Raw genomic sequence first — 25180 nt, 5'->3', positions numbered from 1 at the left:
CTTTTTCTGATGTCTCTGGGACATATAATTTTGCACACAGAGCCAAAATAATTATGTGATCAATAAAGCAACTGATGTCAGGGCCTGAGTGAACAGAGAACAAGAGGAAATGATCAGAGAGCTATGAGGACAGGCTGAGGGAGCTGGGGGTGTTCAGCCTGGAGAAGAGAAGGCTCCAGGGAGACCTTAGAGCAGCCTTCCAGTACCTGAAGGGGGCCACAAGAAGGCTGCAGAGGGACTGTTTGCAAAGGCCTGCAGGGACAGGACAAGAGGCAATGGTTTGAAATGAGAGAAGAGCAGATTGAGATTGGATTTGAGGAGCAAATTCTGCACCATGAGGGTGCTGGAGCACTGCAACAGGTTGCCCAGGGAGGTAGTTGAGGCCCCAACCCTGGAGATCTTCAAGATGAGGCTCAACAAGGCTCTGAGCAACCTGCTCTACTGAAGGATGTCCCTGCTGACTGCAGGGGGGTTGGACTGGACGAGCTTTGGAGGTCCCTTCCAACTCAAACCACTGTAGGATTCTATGAAAAGAAAGGCTCTGGGAGATTCAGGGACAGCAGGAATATGATCAAACAAAACGCTGCTGGACTCAACACCAGATCAATTGCAGCAGATCATTAGGAGGTAAAAATATCACAGCTCACAGAAGTGGGGGCTGTGCCTACCAAGCTGCCCCTTGATCACTTGTGGTCTGTGCCTTCCAAGCTGCCCCTTGATCACTTGTGGTCTGTGCCTACCAAGCTGCCCCTTGATCACTTGTGGTCTGGGCCTACCAAGCTGCCCCTTGATCACTTGTGGTCTGTGCCTACCAAGCTGCCCCTTGATCACTTGTGGTCTGTGCCTTCCAAGCTGCCCCTTGATCACTTGTGGTCTGTGCCTACCAAGCTGCCCCTTGATCACTTGTGGTCTGTGCCTTCCAAGCTGCCCCTTGATCACTTGTGGTCTGTGCCTACCAAGCTGCCCCTTGATCATTTGTGGTTTCTCATGTGGCAAAAGGCAGCACAAATGCTCCAGCCTGCATGGCAGCTTGTGCTAGTGGGGAGGGGGATTGCTGTAGGAAGACTTGATGAAAATTCCCCTCTACTTGTCAAGTTTTATCCATCAGTCCTTTTGGCCACTTCCTCCAGACAACAAGGAAGCCTGCACAAACCCTCCTGCAGACATTTCCTAGAGACCCAAAGCCTCTTTGTCTTTGAAGTCAGTAACAAAAGTGCAACTGTGCTCCAATTTAAAAGCAGGCTGTAGGCTCTGTTTCTAAGGCAGCTAATCACCTCTGTCAGCTCACATCCAATCCTCAGGCCCTTGAGGTCTTTCTTTTGCTGGCAAGAGGCACAGCAAGCAAAGGAACAAGACAGGACACGCAGGTGAACGCACCCTGGAAAGGAGAGGTGGCTTGGAGGGAGGCACTCACGTTTGCAGGTCTGCCTGTGGTCCCTGTAGTAGCCTGGGGAACAGGCTGGCACACACACGCTGCTGTGGGACAGGACCAGGCTGCTGCTGCAGGAGGAGCAGGAGGAAGGACCCCCGCCGGTGCAGGTCTGACAGGAGGGGTGACACCCTGCAGGGACAGCAAGAACAGGAGTTTGTGTCCAAGGGAAAGCAAATCTCCCAGCAAGTTCCACAAGGTTCAGCAGGAGCACTCCCAGAGACTGAGTGGGGTGGGACAAGCACCAAAAGTTCTTACAAAGCCCTTAGTGGTGCACAGAGCTCAGACTGCATGGGCTTATTCTGCTGGGGGTGCCATGTACATCAGCTCTCTCCTCTTCCTCTCCTTTCCCCCTCCTCTCCCTCTCTTTTCCCCATCTTTTCTCTTTTCCCCCTCCTCTCCCTCTCTTTTCCCTCACTTTACTCTTTTCCCCCTCCCCTCCCTCTCTTTTCCCCCTCTTTTCTCTTTTCCCCCTCCTCTCCCTCTCTCCTCCTCTTGAACTCTCCCCTGCTCCACTCCGCTCCGCTCCTCTCCTCTCTTTTCTTACCCCTTCCTCTTCTCCTCAACCTTCCCTTCCCCTGAAGAACCCTAGAGAGCTCTGGCCAAGCCCTGTCTATCAGGTAAGGCTGTATCAGTACTTCCCTTGCATGCTTTCTCCCAACTGCTTTTAGGTCAGATCCTTCTTATCTTGGTGCAGCTGGTCTGTTTAGGAACCACCTGGTGCTCTTCTGACAGCCCCACCCATCCCTGGAGTTTTACATCCATCCCTTTGTCTCCCACTTCTTGTGCTTCTCAGCCTGACTGCAGAGATCTAAACCACCACAGTGGACGAGGCCAATGCATCCCTATTAATTTCTCCAAAGGGTGCACACAAAATGATTAGTCTGGTTTATGCCTAGACAGGTCTTTACCTAAAGACTGATGCCATCATTACACCTGTCAGGGCAAATTAATCATGAGTGAGAGGAGGCTAAGAAATCAGAGCTGTGACTGCCTCACACTGTGCTGGAGATCTTCAAAGGCAGCCCCCAACGCAGAATGAGCTTGGCACAGGCTGAGTAAGGCAGAACCTCTTTGAAATGAAACCTTTGGACCAAAGGGAGGAAATGTTATCCCCCAGGCTTATGTTTCCTGGCAGGCAAAGTCTCTCTCTCAGGGGTCTTCCCAGTTAAATGATACAGAGACTATTTCAGATGGCTCCCAGATTGCTCAAAGCCAGGTAAGCAAACACACAGCTCCCCCAGAGCAGCCCTGCAGTGTGAGCCAGCACTTGGGCTGGATGAGGAAAGGCCATGTCCTGCAAAAGGAGCTTCTGCATCTTCCTTCCAACTTCTTGTCTTGGTTTATTCCTCCTGAACTGCAATACCAGACAGACTGGGCTTCAACACATCTTTGTGACCCTCCTCTGGACCCCCTCCAGCAGGCCCCTGTCCAGGTGAGGTCTCACCAGAGCAGAGGGCCATCGAATCAGATTTGTCAGGGTTGGAAGGGACCTCAAGGCTCAGCCAGTTCCAAACCCACTGCCATGGGCAGGGACACCTCACACTACAGCAGGTTGCTCACAGCCACATTCAGCCTGGCTGCAAAAACCTCCAGAGAGGCTTCAACCACCTCCCTGGGCAACCTGTTCCAGTGTCTCACCACCCTCATGGCCAGAATCACCTCTCTCAACCTGGCTGCAGTACTCTGTGTGAGGTCTCACCAGAACAGAGGGTCAGAACCACCTCTCCTGACCTGCTGGCCACACTTCTTTTGATGCAGCCCAGGATGCTGTTGCCTTTCTAGACCAACCTGGTTCTAGCTCTCTGCCATGGTCAGAGGCACCTCCTCCCAGCCCAGCTTGCTCAAGGCTCCATCCAACCTGGCTTTGAACCCCAAGGCTTGGAGCCTCCACAACGTTTTGGAGCATCCCATTCCAGCGCCTCACTGCCCTGCTGGAGAAGAATTTCCTCCTCCTGTGTAACACCTTGCAAGACTCCAGGTCCCTGAGGCATGTGCAGGGCCTACTCACGTTTGCAGGCTCCCTTGTCCAGGTAGAATCCCAGTGGGCAGTGGGGAAGGCAGAGGTCCCCCAGGAGCAGGTGTCTGGAGTCGTGGCACTCCAGGCAGACGCTGCCGGTGTCCCGCAGGTTGGCCACGCAGCGGCGGCACGAAGGGTGGCACTCTAAGGAGAAGGGAATGATGGACACTGTGAGCACAGAGGGACAGCTGCTGAGGGACAAAACATTGCTGGGAACTCAAGGAATCACAGAATGGTAGGAGTTAGAAGGGGCCTCCAGAGATCATTGAGTCCAACCCCCCCAACCAAAGCAAGGTCACCCAGGGCAGGTCACACAGGAACACATCCAGATGGGGCTTGAATGTCTCCAGAGAAGGAGACTCTCTGGGCAGCCTGCTCCAGGGCTCCAGCACCCTCATGGTAAAGAAGTTTTTCCTGATGTTCAGGTGGAACCTCCTAGGTTCCAGTTTGTGTCCATTGCCCCTCATCCTACCACAGAACACCACTGAAAAGAGCCTGGCCCCTTCTTCTTGACATCCATCTCTCAGGTAAATATTCATGAGATCCCCTCTCATTCTTCTCCAGGCTGAACAGCCCCAGGACATTCCACAACCTCTCTGGGATGTAACTTCCAGAGCCCCTTCCTCCTCTGTGGTGCACAAGGATCAGATGCTAAAGGCATTCCTGGAGCACTCCTTTCTTCTTGCCCTCATTCCCTTCTTCTGCTCTTCCTCATCACCACAAGGGTTTCACTTTGCCCTCAGCAATGACATTCTCCTGCTCCATCCAAGCAATCCTCTTTCCCATCCTCAAGTGAGCTTTGTCCAAAGCCAGTTCAAAGCTCTTTGCTCTCCCCAAACCTTTCTCTGCTTTTAGGTGCTCTACCCACAGGTTTATCTTTAACAAACCACACTGCTGGCCCCAGGAATTCACCTCCCTCTGCTCCCACTGCTGAAAAACCAAAACCACAACCTGGGGAGCACTGTGACCTGCTCCTGCAGTTAGAATCAGAGAATTGTTTGGGTTGGGAAAGACCTCCAAGATCATCCAGCCCAACCATCAACCCAACACCACCATGGCCACTAAACCATGGCCCCAAGTACCATGGCCACACATTTCTTGAACACCCTGAGGCATGGAGACTCCAGCACCTCCCTGAGCAGCCTGTTCCGACCCCTGACCAGCTTATAGAGTCATAGAATAGTTAGGGATGGAAGGGACCTTAAAGCTCATCCAGTTCCAACCCCCTGCCATGGGCAGGGACACCTCCCACTTGCCCAGGTCACTCCAGGCCTCATCCAACCTGGCCTTGAACACCTCCAGGGAGGGGACATCCACAGCCTCCCTGGGCAACCTGTGCCAGTGTCTCCCCACCCTCACTGGCAAGAATTTCTTCCTAATCTCCAGTCTAAATCTGCCCTCCTCAAGCTTCAATCCATTCCCTCTCGTCCTGTCACTCCAAGCCCTTGTCAGAAGTCCCTTCCTGACTTGCTTGTAGCCTCTTTTAGGTACTGGGAGGCTGCTCTAAGGTCTCCCTGGAGCCTTTTCTTCTCCAGGCTGAATATCCCCAACTCTCCCAGCTTGTCCCCAGAGGGGAGGTTCTCCAGCCCTCTCTGATCATCTTGGTGGCCTCCTCTGCCCCCTCTCCAGCAGCTCCAGGTCCTCTCCTCACTGCTCAAATTTTCCCACCCAAACCAGGCAGCCATACCCTGAGGCAGTCTCAAAGCCAAGTGGCATTTGGTGTTGCCTGAGAGTGCCTCCAAACCTTTTCCCTTTCCTCCCCCCAGTTTGTGTCTCCTGACCTCTGCCTGAACTTAGGTGCTTCAGAAGCTTTTACAAGGAGCCCTTTGTCCACACAGCAGCGTGGTGTAAGGCAGCCTGGAAGTCAAATTAATCCCCATTATGGGAAATCAGAAAATGATAAAGGAAATGAAGAGTGCCTTGAAAGAAAGGGGATAATGAGGCTTGAGTTGAGTACCTGGCCCCTTGTCAGCTCTCCACCAGAGGCTCAGCTTTCTGCCTTTTGTCTCTGCTGACAGCACTGCTACAGAGGGGCAGGCAAGTTGATTTTACAAGCTGAAGACAGGCTGACACTGGGAGAATTCTGCAGCCATACCTGACTGGAGGCTAACCCCAGCCTGTGTGCTCCTAGACTCCACACATACAGGATTGTCACCAAACACTGGTGGAGAAGCATGGATGCAGCTCAGCAGTGAATGCAGCTCTGACTGCATGCAGGGAGTCAAGGTCCTGAAAGCAGGTCCCCTTCAGCTACTGAAAGGCTGCTCTATGGTCTCTCTGGAGCCTTCTCTCCTCCAGACTGAACAACCCCAGCTCCCTCAGCCTGTCCTCACAGCAGAGGTGCTCCAGCACCCTGATCATTGTCATGGTATCCTCTGGACCCTGTCCATCAGGCCCATGTTCTTCCTGTGTTGAGGCCTCCAGAGCTGTTCACAGCACTGCAGGTGAGGTCTCCCCAGGGCAGAGGGGCAGGATCCCCTCTCTCCATCTCTGGTCCCACTGCTTTGGATGCAGCCCAGAAGGCCAATGGCAACCTGGGCTGCAAGTGCCCATTGCTGGCTCCTGTCCAGCTTCTCACTCACCAGCACCCCAAAGTCCTTCTCTGCTCTCAATCTCTTCACCCCCCAGCCTGGACTGATACCTAGGATTGCCCTGACCTAGGAGCAGGACCTTGCACTTTGCCTTACTGAACCTCATGAGATTCAGCTTCCAGTATCTGCTGTAAACAGCTTCACTGTCCCAACCCAAGGTGTAAAAAGCTAAACACCTCCACAAGCAGGTGGTGTTGCAGCAGCTCCCTCTTTGCTGCCTCTCTGTTTGCTCCCCTCCATGTGAGGAAGGAGCTCTTTGCCTCAGCTACTGTTTCAGGCTAAAGCAGCTCCATCACTCCCTCCTTCCTTTGCAAGCCTGCAGATCAAAGAGCAGACAACAGCAAATAAAACCCCAGAGCTGGTGCTGGTGGGGACCTTGAGGGGCATGGGGGCAACTTTCTTTTGGAGAAGATGATTTCTCTCTTTCACAGCAGACTGCCTTTGAAGTGAGGGCTGACAGAAGCAGAGCTGTTCACTTTATGCTTCTCAGGAACACCAAGCAGCTCTTGCTGTCTCCTGCCTCTACCTTCTCCCTGCCAATCCTTTACAGTGAGGGTGAGGAGACACTGGAAGAGGTTGCCAGGGTGGCTGTGGAGGTGTTCAAGGCCAGGTTGGATGAGGCCTTGAGCAGCCTGAGCTGGTGGGAGGTGTCCCTGCCCATGGCAGGGGGGCTGGACCTGGAAGATCTTTAAGGCCTCTTCCAACCCAACCCATTCTATGAATCCTCACTCCAGCTCTGCTGGCAGACAAGTTACTGCCTGTGGGCTTTGGATTTTGGAGGCTTCACATCTCATGTTTCTTGCAGGTCAGTGCAGCACAGTTCACAGATCCACAGACTGGTTTAGGTTGGAAGGGAGCCCTTGGAGCCCTTTCATTTCCTCCAGTATCCAATCTGGATTCTCAGGGCAGCACCACACCACCTTGCTCATAGTCCCAGTGCCTCTCTGCTCATCTTTTTGAGGCTGCAGACCTTCCTCCCATTGCCCAGCAACCTTTTTTCCTGCTACCCTTTCAGTTTGCTCTAATTTCTAATACTCTCTATGCCAAAAACCCCACCATGAGGGTGGCTGAATCACCCTCTGTGAAGGCTTTTCAGTAGATGTGGTGCTGTGGGACAGGGCTTAGCACCAGACTTGGGAGAGATTGATGATGGTTGGACTCAGGGATCCTAGAGGTCAACCAAAATGATCCTATGATAAACCACCCCAAACCATCTGACCTTCCCACAGAGCAGATTTTGGGCTCAAGTGTGCTGGCATTCCTCACAGAGATGCTAATTTGCAGAGTTGCTTTATTCCCACACCCTCCTCAGCTCTCTCTCAGCAAGCAAAGCAAACAGAGACAATGGTGCCCTCGCTGGGTGGGAAGCACCAATTCCACAGCATTCCCTTGCCTGTCAAGAGGAAGAAGGCTGCTTGTGGAGACAAAAATCACCTCTCAAGAGTTTGTGGATACTCCTAAAGGAAACCAGAGGCACTTCTACCTCTCAGTTCCACCATTTGCTAAGCAATCAATGACCTGGGTTGTTTAAATAAAACCTCCCCCTCCTGAGGGCTCTTCAGCCAAAATATTTCCTGAGGCAAGTTTCTTTCTGGACTCTCAAGTGAGATGTGAGGCTCACAGCAGCTCTGAAACCACCCTGCAAGCTGCAGGCATGGCAGCAGGCAAATGTTCTTCAGAACCTTGCAGCAAACCCAGAGAGAAAATCATAGAACTGTTGAGGTTGGAAGAGACTTTTGAGACCATTGAGTCATGGAATCATAAAATGCTTGAGTTGGAGAAGCTCTCTAAGGTCATCCAGTCCAACCAGCAACCCAACCCCACCATGGCCACCAAACCATGGCCCCAGGTGCCATGGCCCCAGGTTTCCTGAACACTTCCAGGGATGGGGGACTCCACCACCCTCCTGGGCCTGAAAGCAACCACTGCCCCAGAGCTCACAGTCCCAGCACTGCTGCTAAGCCACAGCCACCAACTCACATCCCTCAGCACCACATCCAGACCTCTTTTACACCCTTCCACCACCTCCCTGGGCAGCCTGTTCCAGTGGCTGAGAAGCCTTTCAGTATGGTTGACAGCTAGCACTGATCAGGAGTTTTGGTTGGGTTTGGTCCTGGCTGAGCCTTTTTGCTTCTCCTTTCGAAGACCTGAGAGGGAATTTGTCACCCGAGTGACCGAGGTGGAGTCCTAGTGAAGGGCAACCACACTGGCAGGGACCTGCCCACAGCTCCTGCAAAGGGTGAGAGCTTCTCACTTTGACAAGGGCTTGAAGCAACAGCACTAGGAGAAATGGCTGGAAGATGGAAGAGGGGAGATTGAGACTGGAGATGAGGAAGAAATTCTTGACAGTGTGGGTAGGGAGACAGGGGAACAGGCTGCCCAGGGAGGCTGGGGAGTGGGTTTAGAATGGATCTCAGGAAGGTCCTCAGTCCAAGGGTGGTGAGACTCTGGAATAGGCTGCCCAGGGAGGTTTGGATGTCTCCTCCCTGGAGCTGTTAAAGACCAGTTTGCCTTGAGCAACCTGAGCTGGAGGGAGGTGTCCCTGCCCATGGCAGGAGTTTGGACCTGGCTGATCTTTAAGGCCCCTTCCAACCCAACCTATTCTGTGCACCTATGAGTCTGTAGGCAATACAAGGTGAAAAAATCCAGCTGCAGAGTGCCTGGAACAAATAAGCCTGGACCAAAGCTAGGGAGGAGATCTTCTGTTCTCCTTCTCTGGCAGCTCAGCTGTTAAATCCTGTAGGAGGTTGCACAGCAGTGACTAAATGGAGCAGAGCCCCCACTTTCCCTCTTGCTCTGCTCAGCCCAGCTCCAGCTCTTGGTGATGAGCTCAGTGTCTTGCTAACAGCACAGCACAGCACCAGCTCATTAATTTTACAAGGAGCTGAACATATTTGGGGTTGTCAGAGTGTCCCTGCTGCAATGTGAAGAGCAAAGCAGAAAGGCTTGGCAGAGGCATCCTCCTGAGGGAGCTCCTCTGCTTTGTCTTTGAACATGCCCACAGAAGCAAGGGCCTGAGCAGCAGGGGGTGGGGACTGGTAGCTCCCTGCCAAGGAAGATGCAGCTGCAAGTTAAGGTAGGACCTTGGAGATGCTCTGTCAGAGGGTGCTTTGAGTTTCATTCCATGCCAGCTACTAATTCTACTTCTCTGCATCCTTTCACACCTTAGCTGAGCGCTCAGCAGAACTCAGGCTCTGAGTTCACAGCATCACAGTATCACTCAGGTTGGAAAGGACCTCAAGGATCATTGAGTCCAACCTATCAACACAGACCCCATGACTAGACCATGGCACCAAGTGCCACGTCCAATCTCCCCTTGAATGCCTCCAGGGTCGATGACTCAACCACCTCCCTGGGCAACCCGCTCCAATGACAAATGACTCGCTCGGTGAAGAGTTTCCTCCTCACCTCGAGTCTAAACCTCCCCTGGCTTCAGCCTCTTAGAAGGGAACTGCTAAAGCTCAAACACATTCAGAGAGTCCTAGAATGGTTTGGGTGGGAAGGGAGATTCAAGATCATCTAGTTTCAAGCCCCCTGCCATGGGCAAGGACACCTCCCACCAGCCCAGGCTGCTCAAGGCCTCATCCAGCCTGGCCTTGAACACCTCCAGGGAGGAGGCAGCCACAGCCTCCCTGGGCAAGCTGTGCCAGAGTCTCCCCACCCTCACTGGCAAGAATTTCTTCCTCATCTCCAGTCTGAATCTGCCATCCTCAACCTTCAATCCATTCCCTCTCATCCTGTCACTCTAAGCCCTTGTCAAAGTCCCTCCCCAGCTCTCCTGTAGTCCCCTCCAGGTACTGGAAGGCTGCTCAAGGTCTCCCTGGAGCCTTCTCTTCTCCAGGCTGAGCAGCCCCAACTCTCCCAGCCTGTCCCCACAGGGAGGTTCTCCAGCCTCTGATCATCTTCATGGCTTCCTCTGGACCTGTGTCCCTCTTGTGCTGGGGGCAGCAGAGTTGGAAGCAGTGCTGCAGGTGGGACCTCAGCAGAGCAGAGGGGCAGAATCCCCACCCTGTGCTGCTGCTCTCCCTGCTGTGGATGCAGCTCAGCACACAGCTGCCTGCTGGGCTGCCAGTGACCATTGCTGGCTCCTGGGGAGTTTGTCACCAACTGACACCCCCAAGTCCTTCTCCCCAGGGCTGCTCTTCATTTATAAACCAAAAATCAATCCATTGAGCACTCTGAGCACACACTCAGCATGCCCAAAGCAGAGCTTAGCAGCTCACTTTGAAACCTGAGGCCATTTTTGTCTTTCTTCTGCTTACATTTGATAAACTTCTGGAAACAAGATCCCATTTCCTACCAACAAGGCAAATGTTCCAATCCCCACTCAGGTACCATGTAGCATAACAACATTAACTCAGAGGCAATGGTGTCAAGTGACAGTTGGCTTTCTCCATGCTGGATGAAGGATTGTCCCCTGCAGGTCCATGAAGCTATGATGCACAGCACTCCCTGTAAATGGTGACACAGCTCTGCCTGGAGGGTGGGGAGTTGGAGATAAATGGGAAGATAATTGGACAAAAAGATTGCTTGGGGAAGCAAAGGCAAAAGCTTTGGTAGGTTCTGATGGAAACCATAAATATTCTGCAAGTGTCAGGGGGTTTAATGCTCTCCTTTATGGGACAGCTGCTCTTTAGCTGGTAATTAATAACCTGCAAGGGCAGATGGAGCAGTGGAGTCAGTGCTGAATGAGGAGAATGAGGAAAATTTAGCAGCCTGGTTGAGGAGCTCTTTATCTCCAGCAGAACTGGCAACACACATCCTGGGCTCCAGCAGCAGACAGAAATTTGGCAAGAATCACAGAATCCCAGAGGGCTTTGGGTTGGAAGGGACCTCCAAAGCTCAGCCAGTCCAGTGCCCCTGCACTCAGCAGGGACATCCTCCAATTAGATCAGGCTGCCCAGGGCCACATCAAGTCTGATTCTCCACTAGAGCAGGTTGCTCAGAGCCTTCTCCAGCCTGACCTTGAAGATCTCCAGGGATGGGACTCAACTATCTCCCTGGGCAACCTGTTGCAGTGTTCCAGCAGCCTCAAGGTGCAGACTGTCCAACAGGACTCCAAGGTCCTTCTTCATGGAGCTGTTTCCAGCAGGTCAGTCCACACCTGCTCCTATGACCCACTCAAGCACCCCTCCATGACCCACACCTGCTCCTATGACCCACTCAAGCTCCCCTCCATGCCCCACACCTGCTCCCCTCCATGACCCACTCAAGCACCCCTCCATGCCCCACACCAGCTCCCCTCCATGCCCCACACCTGCTCCCCTCCATGCCCCACACCTGCTCCCCTTACTCCCCCAGCCTCATTTCTTGTGTACTTAAGGAGCTCTGCAATACTTGTAAGAGCCTTTCCCACTCCTCAGACACTCAATTTCTGCAGACAAAGCAATATCTGTTGTTTCAAAGGAAGACAAAGAAGTGGTTCAGAAAATGACTCTGTGGAGAGCAAAGAACCAAAATAAGCCAACACCATAAAAAAGAAGTGAACAAAAAGAAGTGAACAAACAAAGTCTCTGTGAAGGGGAATCATCTAGTTTAAACTGAGAACCACCACCTCTCACTGGATTTATTTCTTATGTCTTTCCTTTTTCTTAGGATTCCTTCTTTCCTTTGGCCCAGATAAAGCCTCACACACAGCCTTTTTTTTTGATAAGGGGAAAAAAAACCCAACCCTGGCTTGATAAAGCTCAGCACTGTTTGGAGCTGGTCCCAGGATATGTTTACACATGTCTGTGTGATGGATGAAAAGTGATTTTTCTTGTTAGACAGAAAAATGCAATCAGTGGCTTCTAATGAGAGGCTTAAGCACAGGCACCAAAGCACCACCTCCTCTCCCCCCAAAGTACAACCCCTCCAAGACTCACAGAAATTGTCAGGGTTGGAAGGGACCTCAAGGCTCAGCCAGCTCCAACCCCCTGCCATGGGCAGGGACACCTCACACCACAGCAGGTTGCTCACAGCCACATCCAGCCTGGCCTTAAAAACCTCCAGGCAGGAGGCTTCCACCACCTCCCTGGGCAACCTGTGCCAGGCTCTCACCACCCTCATGGGGAACAACTTCTTCCTCACAGCCACTCTCAATCTCCCCACTTCTAGTTTTGCTCCATCCCCCCCAGTCCTATCCCTCCCTGACACCCTGAAAAGTCCCTCCCCAGCTTTCTTGGAGCCCCCTGCAGATCCTGGAAGGCCACAATTAGGTCTCCTGGGAGCCTTCTCTTCTCCAGACTGCACAGCCCCAACTGCCTCAGTCTGTCAGAGCACTCCTGTTACCCCAAAACACACACACAGAGCAATGCCAGCTGAGGACATTTTGCTTTAGGGTCCCATGAACTGCTCCTCTCCTTCACAAATGTTTCCTTAACTCACTTCACTGAAGCTCTGTGCAGGACCTAAGCAGCCTTCCAGATATTAATAGCAATGCTCTGATGATTTCCAGACATACTGGTCCATAGTGGTCATCTCAAGCCGTGGCACCAAACCAGGCAGCAGTAAGAGCCTTGTGTCCCTCTCCCTGCAAATTGCCTTACCTACTGTTCACTGACATCATGCAACCCAAGTGGAGTCATGCACAAGAGGAGCAGCAGGTGGCTGTGCACACTGGAGAGTGTCCCCATGGCATTTCCACCTGGGTGGCATTTTACTCCTTACAGGCACTTGGGAGTTTTTCATGCTGTGTGCTCCAGTAGCTGGAGAAGGTCACAGAAAGATCATCACATTGTGCCATGGAATGGTGAAGGTTGGAGAGGAACCTCTGGAGAGCACTGAATCCAAACCCCCTGCCAAAGCAGGGTCACCCAGGGCAGGTCACCCAGGAACACATCCAGGTGGATCTTGAAAGTCTCCATAGAAGGAAACTTGACAATGTCCCTGGGCAGCCTGCTCCAGGGCTCCAGCAGCCTCACAGCACAGAACTTTCTCCTCAGGTTGAGGTGGAGCTTCCTGAGTTCTCCTTTGTGTCCAGTGCCCCTTGTCCTACCACATGACACCACCAAAAAGAGCCTGGCCTCTTCTTCTTGACACCCACCCCTCAGAGGTTTATGAACACTGATGAGATCCCCTCTCAGCTTTCTCCTCTCCAGCCTAACCAGCCCCAGGGCTCTCAGCCTTTCCTCATCACACAGAGGTTCCACTCCCTTCAGCATCCTCATTGCCTCTGTTGGGACTCTCTCCAGTAGATCCCTGTCCCAGAACTGGACACAGTACTCCAGATGTGGTCTCACCAGGGCAGAATAGAAGGGGAGGAGAACCTCCCTTGACCTGCTGGTCACTCTCTTCTTAATGCATCCCAGGAGACCACTGGCCTTCTTGGCCACAAGGGCACATTGCTGTCCCATGGATAACTCATTGCCCACCAGCACTCCAAGGTCCTCCTCCATGGAGCTGCTTTCCAACAGATCAACTCACATCATCATCTCTTACTTACCCAAGCAATATCCCACCAGGTTGAGGTACTGCTCTTCCTTGCAGCTGGTCCTGCACCTTCCACCAGCTAGAGTGGCATGGGGGTGGCAGGTTGAGCACTCCAGATCAGAAGGGCCATGGCAGGTCTTGCAGGATGGATGACAGGCTGGGTGGGAAAGCCAACACTTGTTATGCTCTTGGTGTAGGCCACCTGCCACCCTCCCCTCCCCAGGAAGGCCTTCTCTGCCATAATCATTTACTCCTGCAAAGCAGGGACATAAAATGATCTAATAGCATCAGTGAGCACAGAGCTGGGGCTTGGAAGGCTTCTTACATCCTCATTTTGAATAAACAAGATGAGAAATGAGTTGTCAGCTGGGGGAAAAAAAAATGTGATTAGCTCTCTGCATGAACCAAGCTGCAGCTCTCCACAACCCAGCAAACACAGAGAGATTGGCCCTTTGAGTCCTCCCCTCCAGCAGAGGTTTGTGCACAGAAGAAAGGGAGTGGGATGCACAGGGGAGATAAATGAACCATCTTGGGATTGTAGGAGCATCACAGTGACAGGAGTTTGATATTCATGAGTGGAAAAGCCAGGAATGAGCACTGCACAAAGCCCTCCCCACCTGAAAGCAACAAGCCCTGAATGCCAAGCCAGCTCAGCAGCTCTTCTCTGCTAAAAGCTCAACAAAAGCACTGCAGGCAAAGTGGTTAAGATTGCTCAAAAATACTTCAGGCTGCTCTTGTAGCCTTCCACCTTTAAAGGCAGATGCCATACTTCCATGTGTTCCATGCTACAGATCTGCAGGAGACAGAAAGACTGTGACTGATGATCTGTAGAAGAACTCATCACAGCTAAGAGGGACATGGAGCTGCTGGAGTGGGTCCAGAAGAGGCCACCAAGATGATCACAGAGGGCTGGAGAACCTCTCCTGTGGGGACAGGCTGGGAGAGTTGGGGCTGCTCAGCCTGGAGAAGAGAAGGCTCCAGGGAGACCTTAGAGCAGCCTTCCAGTACCTGAAGGAGCTACAGGAGAGCTGGGGAGGGACTTCTGACAAGGGCTTGGAGTGACAGGCTGAGAGGGAATGGATTGAAGCTTGAGGAGGGCAGATTTAGACTGGAGATTAGGAAGAAATTCTTGCCAGTGAGGCAGAATCCCCTCCCTGTGCTGCTGCTCTCCCTGCTTTGGATGCAGCCCAGCACACAGCTGCCTGCTGGGTTGCCAGTGACCATTGCTGGCTCCTGGGGAGATCACAGAAATCACAGAACCATTCAGGTTGGAAAAGACCCTCAGGATCTCCAAGTCCAACCACTGACCCTATTCCACAAGGGTCACAGGATCACAAGTCCTCCTCCTGAAGGCTGCTCTCAAGCCAGCCCTTGCCCAGCCTGGATTTGTGTTTGGGATTACCCTGATCCAGGTCTTTCCTCCTAAACTCAGCCCTGTAGGCAGGAGTGGATTACAAACAAAGCTCATTGATATGGACACTGTGCTTATCCAGCCTAAGAAAAGCAGAGCACTGCTCAATGTTGTCCAGTGTTCTGCTGGCTGAAATAAACCACAAAACATCTTCAGGGAAACAATGCAGAGGAGCAAAGCTGCTTAGAATTTAGGAGTCCATGTGCACACCTCTCTCCCCTTAGGAGCAGATTCCCTCTCCTGCAATGGGACTGTCTTATTCTCCCCTGAAAAACAACACCACCACAACACTTAAACAGCCTTCTCCAAACCTGCCAGCATCTCTAATTACACCCAGAAAGGCAGCACAGAGTGTGGAAGTGATGGAGCTCAGCAGCATGAGCTGCAGGGGCCTGCATGGGGCACTCACAGGAGCAGTGATCTTGGTGGCTGAAGAGTCCCTCTGGGCACTCTGAGAGGCATCTGCCTTCAAGCAGGACGTGGGGCGAGGGGCAAGCTGTACAGTCCTGGGCAGTGTTCCCCACACAGCTTGCACAGGAGGAGTGGCACTCTGCAGGGAAGCAAAGAGAGAAAAGAGAGGGCCCAGTTAATTCTGGGATTAATTTTAGGGTACCTTGGTTGGAACTGTCACAGCTTCACAGCTGGCACTGGGTTGGAAGGGTCCCTCGAAGGTCATCTTGTCCAAACCCCCTGCACTCAGCAGGGAGACCTCCAATTAGATCAGGCTGCCCAGGGCCACAGCAAGTCTGATCATGAAAAGATGATTCAGCAAGAATGAAACTGAACTGCTTGGAAAGGGGAGGGAGGGAAGGAGAGGATTTCCAGCCTGAAATTGTGTTGAGATTGGAGATTAGGAACAAAGTCTTTGCTGCAAGGGTGGCCAGGGACTGGAACAGGCTGCCCAGGGAGGTGGTGGAGACCTTATCCCTGGAGGTACAGCAGAAATGTGTGGCCATGGCACTTGGTGCCATGGTTTAGTGGCCACTGGATTGAAGGTTGGACTGCATTATCTTAGAGGTCTCTTCCAACCCAACTAATTCTCTGATTCTATAAATGAATCATAGAATCAATAAGGTTGGAAGAGACCTCAGAGATCATCAAATCCAAGCTGTCACCCAACACCTCCTGACTACTAAACCATGGCACCAAGTGCCACATCCAATCCCCTCTTGAACACCTCCAGGGATGGGGACTTCAACACCTCCCTGGGCAGCACATCCCAATGGCTAACAACTCTCTCTGGGAAGAACTTTCTCCTCACCTCCAGCCTAAACTTCCCCTGGCACAGCCTGAGACTGTGTCCTCTTGTTCTGGTGCTGGTTGCCTGGGGGAAGAGACCAACCCCCTCCTGGCTACAACCTCCCTTCAGGTAGTTGTAGACAGCAAAAATGTCTCCCCTGAGCCTCCTCTTCTCCAGACTAAAATGTGCAGTTAAAAAGTGGGACTTCTTCACCTGGTACTTGACCCTAAACCAAGCCAATCTTAAACTAAGTAATGTGGTTAAATAAAGATATTAACTCCTCAATTAAACCCCTAGTATTTAGTAGAGGAGTGACTGGAGGCCACGGGTTCTGCTGTGTGAGACTCTGTTGAACACCAAGAGAGGCTTCCTGCCCTCCAGGGAGACAAGAGAGGCTGGAGGGAAGGAATGCAATGAAATGATTTCTACAAGTACATCACCTTGTGGTCTTCAAGGGTTAATAAGGAGACAGCTCAGTCTTTTATGAAAAGGGCTTAAGGAGTGATCCTCCTTCAATGGTAAAAGCCAACATGGCTGAGCTTCAACGAGAAGAAAGCTGAGCTGTGCAGACCTGAACACAGCTGTTTTATTAATGTAAGTACCTGAGTTCTCTGGTCCCAAATCAAATGCAGAGTGTATTTCCTTCAGATGCCATCCTGAAAGTCACTGAGCTTAAACATTCCTGACTGTCCCAAGGCAAGCAGAGGAGCTCAAAGCATGTCAGAATCAAAGGTGGTACAAGATCACCCTGAATGCCCCCAGTGCAGCACAGCCCAGTGCCAAAGGCTTTGAACAGCTCTTCCACCATCTACTCACGTTTGCAGACTCCTCTGCTGTCCATGTAGAACCCAGCTTGGCAGTGTGAGAGGCAGAGGCCATGCACAGCTCCTTCCATGGGCTGCTGAGGCTGCAGCACATCCCCCAGTGCCCTGCAGCTCAGGCAGCGAGAGGCCCCCGGGCCCATGCAGGCACCACAGGATGGGTGGCAACCTGTGCAGAGGCAGCACAAAGGATCAGTGTCACAGCTGGGTGCTCAGAGCACAGCCCAGCAAAAACCAGTAGCTGGAGAACCTGGAAGTGCAGAACTTACCCTTGCAGACACCATGATCCTGGAAAAAGCCCTCTCCACAGCCCTGCAGGCACTGGCCCTGGTGCAGCACCAGAGGAAAGGAGCAGGAGGTGCAGTGTGTGGCCAGAGGTCCCTCACATCTGGAGCACGAATCATGACAAGCTGATAAAGAAAGAGAGCACAGAGGAGCTGAAGGATCACATTTGTCCTCCTTGGGAGTGGTGTTGCTGACTACAGCCTCCTCCAGCCAACAGTGACAACTCCCAAGTGGCAGAATACTCAGCTCTGTGAACTAATGAGAGCAAAAGTGCACATGTATGAATGACTGCTAACAAGGGTAACTCACAACTCAGTGTTGTGAAGGTGTATCTCAGCCTGTCTTAATGTGCTCCACAAGGCACAGAGGTGATTTAAAACTACCACAGGAAAACAAAAGATCTCATTTCCCATCCCCTTTCTGTGCTTTCCACATTCCTTCCCCACAGGTAAACATGTGGGGAAAGAGGCAACAACATCTGGAGGGCACTTTGAGAGCTTCAGAGGAGGTGATGCAGACATTCCTCTTACCTCTGCATCTTCCTTTGGTGCTTGGGAAGTAGGCAGCTGGGCACTCAGAGACACATCTCCCATCAAGAAGCAGCTTCTCTGGAGCACAGGTCAAACACCTGGGTTGGTCTGCATAGCAGGTGGCACAGAACTGCTCACAAGCTGCCAAGGAGGACAGCTGGTTAGTGACACGCACCCAATGGGCAACAAACAGCAGGGTCATCAAGCCAGCCCCAGCGAGAACATGAACTAAGGGAAGCCATGCCTTAGATCATGGAATCAGAATCACCTAGGCTGGCTGTAGCCAGCTGTGGCTCAAACAGAGCTGCCTGAAGACACAAAGGCCCTGTGTCCTTTCTGCTGACTCTGCTGGCCAGTCCTTCAGAGCAGCTGGAGGTGGCTGCCAGCACAAGCCCAGACTTCACCTGAATGCTGGCAGCAAATTTTACATCATTGAGTTGAGATTATTTTTTGTCCCCCTCCTTCATGGATCTGTTTCACTCAGGTCTTCTAATTCCCTCCAGTCCTCTCCTCCCTTTTCCTCAGCACACCTTCCCAGCTCCCCAGCCTCCTCTGTGGTGCAAGTATTAGTTGCTGTGATGCTGAATTATGATCAAATTTAGAGAAACCTGCTGGCAAAGGCCATTTTTCTTCCTGCAGACAAATAGATTTGTCAAGCCCTCAGAAACAACTCAGTTGGGGCTTTCCAGCTGTTCAGTGAGGGGGTGAGGGGGAAGAAAAAAAACCCAATCCAACAAACCCAGCCCAACAAACCCACAGCCTTAAACCTTGCAGCATCTGATTAGCTTAAATGAATTAATAATCTTACAAGTAAACAGCAGCTTTCCTCAGCTGCTATTTATGCACAAGGTGCATCTGGCTGCTTGGGCATGAATAAAATCCCAGCTGCTGCCTGGCTAAATGAAATATTGATTCCTTGTTCTCCTCCTTTCTTGTTTTTTTCTTCCCTCCACCAGAACATTTCTCAAAGTTCTGGCAGTGGGAGGAAGCAAAAGAGATGTTTACCACTGCAGATTCCAGCCTGGCTGTAAAATCCCTGCCCACAGCTGGCCACGCAGAGCCCCTCTTGAAGCAGGTGTGCTGGGTCTCTGCAGGACAAGCAATTGTTCTCAGCAGCACCCCAGCAGGAGGAGCAGGACTCGTGACACGCTGCAGGAGAGAAAAGGGCAGGGTTAACAATCAGCTTCCAAGCAGCTCTTCCAAAATGAAGGCTTTGCAGCAATTCTTTACCCTTCTTTTTCTTTCCTTTCTCTTTTTTCTCCCCTAGCGGTTTTAGAAGAGAATTGAACAGGACAGGACAGGACAGGACAGGACAGGACAGGACAGGACAGGACAGGACAAGAATAGAATAGAATAGAATAGAATAGAATAGAATAGAATAGAATAGAATAGAATAGAATAGAATAGAATAGAATAGAATAGAATAGAATAGAATAGAGCAGAGCAGATTGCAAAAGACCTCAGAGATCATCCAGTCCAACCTCTCACCCAACACCATCTAACCAACTAACCCATGGCACCAAGCACCCCATCCAGTCTCTTCCTATACACCTCCAGGGATGGGGACTCCACCACCTCCCTGGACAGCACATCCCAATGGCCAATCTCTCTTGCTGGGAAGAACTTCTTCCTAAAATCCAGCCTAAATCTCCCCTGGCACAGCTTGAGACTGTGTCCTCCTGTTCTGGTGCTGGTTGCTTGGGAGAAGAGACCAACCCCCACCTGGCTACAACCTCCCTTCAGGTAGCTGTAGACAGCAATAAGGTCTGCCCTGAGGCTCCTCTCCTCCAGGCTAAGCAACCCCAGCTCCCTCAGGCCCTCCTCACAGGGCTCCCTCCCCAGCTTTGTTGACCAAACCACTGCTGCTCTTGTGCTGGTAGCTTTTGTCTGAGCTGCTGCAGGGGGACAGCTTCCAGCTGCACGTCGTACGTGCAGTAGGACATGCAGGACACATCAGAGCAGCTTCTGGAGCTGCAGCCAGACCAGGATGAAGGTTGGTAAGCCTAAGTCCTGTTCATCCTGGTGTTAAGAGGCTGTACAAGCACAAAGGGAAATGGGAAGAGATCCCATCCAGCTCTGGATCCCTCAAGACAGGAAGGATGTGGACCTGATGGAGAGGGTCCAGAGGAGGGCCAAGGAAATGAGCAGGGGTTTGGAGCACCTCTGCTATGGGACAGGCTGAGGGAGCTGGGGGTGTTCAGCCTGGAGATGAGAAGACTCCAGGGAGATCTTAGAGCTGCCTTCCAGTCCCTGAAGGGGTCTACAAGTAGACTGCTAAGGGACTGATCCCCAAGGCCTGCAGTGACAGGATGAGGGGCAATGGCTTGAAATGAGAGCAGAGCAGATTGAGATTGGATGTTAAGGCAAAGTTCTGCACCATGAGGGTGCTGGAACACTGCAACAGGCTGCCCAGGGAGGTGGTGGAATCCCCATTCCTGGAGGTGTTCAAGAAATATGTGGCCATGGCACTTGGGGCCATGCTTTAGTGGCCATGGTGGTGTTGGGTTGAAGGTTGGACTCAATGACCTTGGAGGTCTTTTCCAACCAAAACAATTCTATGTTCCTAAGATGAGAGTCCTGCTCTTTCTGTTTCTCTTCTTTCCTGACTGCCCAGAAGTCAGAGAATCAATCAGCTAAAGATCCACTCAACAAAGTCTCTCTTTTCTGCATCAGTGCACACAGGACATTCCCAGCTTTGGTGACAGCAGCAGGGCTAAGGCAGATGGCATCCCAGCAAGGACACAGGGAGAGATCACTGCTCAGCTTTGGGGAAGCACTGATAGGGTCCTACCACTCTACCACCTCTAAGCTGCCCTCCTCACCATGAGCTGGCCAAGCTCAGCCTGGTGTGCTCAGCTGGTCGTGCTCAAGGTGAGCCTCAGCAGCCAGCAAAGCCCAGCAGGCTGTGACTAGAAATCCAAGCTCTGCTAGGGGCTGAGCTGCTCTGTTAGTGTCGTGTTACACACCTCAGCAGCTGCAGCTGGGGAGATCAAAGCAGAACCACCCCAGCTCTGCCTGGGCCTTGTGAATGATCCTGCAAACATAAATAATTAAGGCAGAAAAATGCACTGAGAGCACTGAGCATTGCAAGTCCTTCAAGCCCTTCTGTCCTACCAGGCAGACAGCTCTTACTTTTGCTTCCCTTTGCCTTCAGTGGGGACAATCTTAACTGTCTCCACAGCCTGTTTCTGCCTAGGAAAACTTCACCTACCACTCTGCTCTAAGCCTGGCACAAACTGATCCCCCAGCTTTCAGTACACTGCTGCAGATCCAAGCCTGACACTGTTTTAGTCTCAACTTTGCTGTCTCATAGTAGCTTTAATACTCCACAGAAGCAGGTGGAGGAACAGGGACAGTGATGTGGTAGAAGCCCCATCCCTGGAGACATTTGAGGTTGCTGACCATTTGCTTCAAGGCTGAACCCCCCTGTCTGTAGCCCAGGGCCCTGTTGTCCATGTCTAAAGAGTCCTTTTCATGGATTGGAAGGCTGCTGTTACCCTTAATAGCAGCCTTCCAGTCCATAAAAAGAGCCTATGAGAAGGATGGAAGAGACTGTTCCACAGGCCTTTGGTGATGGACAAGGGGCAATGGCTTCAAATTAGGGAAGAGTAGATTTAGACTGGATGTTAGGAACAGGTTCTTTACCATGTGGAACACTGGAACAGATTGCCCAAGGAGGCAGCTGCTGCCCCATCCCTGGAGATATTCAAGGTGAGGCTCAACAGGGCTCTGGGCAACCTGATCTAATTGAGGATGTCCCTCCTTAATAGAGAGGGGGTTGGAGCAGATGATCTTTGGAGACCCTTTCCAATCCAGACCATTCTATGGTTAGAAGAGATACCCAGTGCAGAAGGATCTATGGACTTCAATATCAAATAATCTTCTCCTCCATTTGGTTGTATTTGACCATTTCCTTCCCCACCTGCTGCCAGGGTTTTAGCTGGCAGTGTCCATGTGCTGCTGAAGCAGGAGGGCAGAGCTAATGGCTCATGTTTAGTGCTGGTGTGCAGCTCACTGATTGGCCCCCTCCATCCAGATTTGCAGTCATGCATGCCTGCAGCTGAAAGTTGCTTGGGAAAATCTGTTCTTGTTTCCTCAAGGGAATTAAAAGCAATTTGCTTTAGTTCTGCCTGGCTGCCCCTTCTGCACAAAGTCAAACCACTGGAGTCAGGCTAAAATTTCAGAGGTGGGGTCCAGCATTCATTGCCATCCACTCTTTTATTTTTGCAGCTTTCCCAAGCTCTGATCTGATTGCCCAGGATGGTGTTTATTCTTTTTCTCCTCGTGGTTTGCACACCTGCATGAAGGATGCTCCAACAGCACAGGAAGGGTGAACTAGGCTGGGTTTAATTGCCCTAAGTTCCACTAAACTCCCTCTTGAGGAATTCAGGCTGGAGATGAAAAAGACCTTTCAGACCAGGCTTCTGGCTCCATCCTGCTGTTTGAAGCACTCCACAAAGCACAAGCAGTTCATGTTTACACAGCTTCACAGACTGCATTGGCTTGGAAGGGACCCTCAAAGGGCAGCTTGTCTGACCCCCCTGCAGTCAGCAGGGACACCTCTGACAAGAGCAGGCTGCCCAGGGCCACACCAAGTCTGATCTTGAATGTCTCCAGGGATTGTGCCTCCACTACATCCCAGGGCAACCTGTTCCAGGATTTCCACACTCTCACAGTGCAGAGCTTCCTCCTGATGTCCAACCCAACTCTGCCCTGCTCCAGTGTCAAACCTTGCCCCTCGCCCTATCCCCACAGGCCCTTCTGAACAGATCAAGGTGTTAGATCCTCAGTTAAATCAGGGTCCACATGCTTCTGTCTGCCCTGAACATCACAGAAACCACATTTCCACATGGAAAGAGGAAGGGAGAGAAGCCAACATGTTTCAAAGCAGAGGGTTTTATTCCAGCAGAATGTAATGAGTACTTCCCCAAGCAGTAATCAATTCTACACTCTGTGACTTCAGTTCCCCTGCTCACTCCTTCCTTTGCTCTAGGGTGAACATTAACACCTATGTCAACAGCAGATCCCTCAACACAAGTGTATCTAACAGCCTGGGGACAGCTTTTCTCTGCTGGGTTGCAGTTACTTCTCTGGTTTGAGTTACCTGTGCAGAGGAGCTGATGCTGGAAGTATCCCTTCCCACAGGAAGCCACACACTGCCCATCCTTCATTAAGAGGGGTGGCTGGCAGGAGGAGCACTCAAATCCATTGCTACAGGCTGAGCAGGTTTCATTGCAGGCTTCCAAGAGGAAGAACAGAGAAGAAAGATGTGTTAGTCCCAGGAGTCTGGAGATGCAGGCTGATAATAGGAGAAAACTTCATTTTTCAGGCCTGGAATTGTGCCAGGGGAGGGTTAGGTTGGAGATTAGGGAAAAATGTCTTGGCTGCAAGAGTGGTCAGGGATTGGAGCAGGCTGCCTAGGGGGATGGTGGAGTCCCCATCCCTGGAGGTGTTCAAGAAACTTGTGGCCATGACACTTGAGGATGTGGTTTGATGGCTGTGGTGTTGGGTTGAAGGGTGGACTGGATGATCTTAGAGGGCACTTCCAACTGAAACTCCAGGGGAAACTTGGAGCAGCCTTCCAGTACCTGAAGGGACTACAGGAGAGCTGGGGAGGGACTTTTGACAAGGGCTGGGAGTGACAGGATGAGGGGCAATGGATTGAAGCTTGAGGAGGGCAGATTTAGACTGGAGACTAGGAAGAAATTCTTGAGAGTGAGGGTGGTGAGAGACTGGAGCAGGTAGTCCAGGGAAGTCGTGGATGCCCCCTCCCTGGAGGTGTTCATGACCAGGATGGATGAGGCCTTAAGCAACCTGGGCTGGTGGGAGCAACCTGGTCCCAACCCATGGCAGGGGGTTGGAACTGGATGAGCCTCAAGGTCCCTTCCAATTTGAACCATTCCATGAGTCTAGGATTTTGGACAGGGACTTCGAGGATCTGCATTTTTCAGGGGCTTCCAACTAAAAGCTTGGCCCAGGAAGCCACAGAGAAGGCAACCATGTGATGGGGTGCAACCTCCTGCAGAACTTACCTGAGCAGGTGCCCCCCTCCTGGTAGAAGCCCAACCCACAGGCCTCCACGCAGCGCCCATCCTGCAGCCACCTCCTGGCGTCTCGGCAGGCAGTGCAGCGATCAAAGGCCTGAGAGCAGGTCAGGCAGTCTGGGTGGCACTCAACTGGCACGAAGGAAAGACCCCAAGGTGAGAAAAGCAGCAGTGGGTTTTAACCAGGAAGGCACAAAGCAACACAAACTCCACATCCAAGTGAATCTCCTCACTTCTTTCTCTTGGTGTGGGTTTTGCTGTGTCGGGTTTTTAGGAGTGGGTTTTGCTGTGTTGGGGTTTTTTTCCCCCCCTTCTTCCAATATTGCATGAAAAGGGTTACAATATTTCCTTGCTGTCTTCTGCTATGTGAGAAGGCACTCCACAGCCTCAGCTTTTCTAGCCTGTTGATAAAAAGGTTTCTCAGCAGTGAAATAAATGTAAGCCATCAGGAATTAATGGCCTGAAACAACCTGAATCTGAGTTTCCTTCAGTCAAACCCTGCCATAAGTCCAGAGTGTCCACACCAGGTCCAGATCACTCCCCCTCCAGCCAAAAGCTTTCTGTCCCAGCATTTCCTGACCATAGGTGTTGTCTCAAATGGCACCAGAACTGCCCTCTCTGCAGAGGCCAAAGGAAGGGCTGCTTTGGCTTTGCTACTGAGCTACTTCTGCCTGCTGGAAGAAGAGCTGCCTGCTCCTGCCTGCCTAGCCAGCAAAAAGGATCCCACAGCTGGAAACTCTCCTGCAAGTTTCCAGGGAGATGTACCCAAGGAAAGGCTCAGGAATGAAGAGAGGACATAGAGCTGAAGATGATAAAACAGGAGGAATGATAAGGGGACTCTGTCTCTATCCATTTCTTCCCAAGGGTCTGTGCAACCCCATCCTTCCACTCTGACAGTGAACTGGCTTCTTGGACAGGGACAGAATGGACAACTTCTCTCTAGGCACAAGAAAATTGTACTGCAGCACTGCATCCAGTCCTGGTATCCCCAGTCCTGGTATCCCCAGTCCTGGTATCCCCAGTCCTGGTATCCCCAGCACAACATGGAGCTGCTGGAGTGGGTCCAGAGGAGGCCACAAAGATGATCAGAGGGCTGGAGAACCTCCCCTACGGGGATAGGCTGAGGGAGCTGGGGCTGTTCAGCCTGGAGATGCTAAGGCTCCAGGAAGACCTTAGAGCAGCCTTGCAGTACCTGAAGGGGGCTGCAAGAAAACTGGGGAGGGGTTTTTGACAAGGGCTTGACATGATAGGACAAGAGGGAATGGATTGAAGATGGAAGACAGGAGTTTGAGACTGGAGATGAGGAAGAAATTCTTACCAATGAGGGTGGGGAGACACTGGAACAGGTTGCCCAGGGAGGTTGTGGATGTGCCCTCCCTGGGGGTGTTCAAGACCAGGT

At 51.9% G+C, this 25180-nt stretch overlaps 1 protein-coding gene across 1 annotated transcript in view; it reads right to left on the bottom strand.

The window, feature by feature from the left end:
* The window catches only part of FRAS1 (Fraser extracellular matrix complex subunit 1), a 143765-nt gene that overhangs the window by 61807 nt on the left and 56778 nt on the right, over window positions 1-25180 (bottom strand). The window contains exons 12-21 of the mRNA XM_068154044.1: window positions 23770-23913; window positions 22842-22976; window positions 18743-18886; window positions 17738-17878; window positions 17192-17332; window positions 16918-17091; window positions 15271-15411; window positions 13464-13607; window positions 3441-3593; window positions 1415-1561 (exon numbers count right to left, since the gene is read on the bottom strand). Coding sequence (XP_068010145.1) covers window positions 1415-1561; window positions 3441-3593; window positions 13464-13607; window positions 15271-15411; window positions 16918-17091; window positions 17192-17332; window positions 17738-17878; window positions 18743-18886; window positions 22842-22976; window positions 23770-23913 — 1464 coding nt within the window. The remainder of the gene's footprint in view (window positions 1-1414; window positions 1562-3440; window positions 3594-13463; window positions 13608-15270; window positions 15412-16917; window positions 17092-17191; window positions 17333-17737; window positions 17879-18742; window positions 18887-22841; window positions 22977-23769; window positions 23914-25180) is intronic.

The sequence above is a fragment of the Melanerpes formicivorus genome, unplaced genomic scaffold (assembly GCF_026170545.1).
Source record: "Melanerpes formicivorus ecotype bairdi unplaced genomic scaffold, bMelFor1.0.p_v2 SCAF_27, whole genome shotgun sequence".
Lineage (NCBI taxonomy): Eukaryota > Metazoa > Chordata > Aves > Piciformes > Picidae > Melanerpes > Melanerpes formicivorus.
The sequence above is the reverse complement of the archived record's forward strand: the minus strand, read 5'-3'. Positions and strand labels throughout refer to the sequence as shown.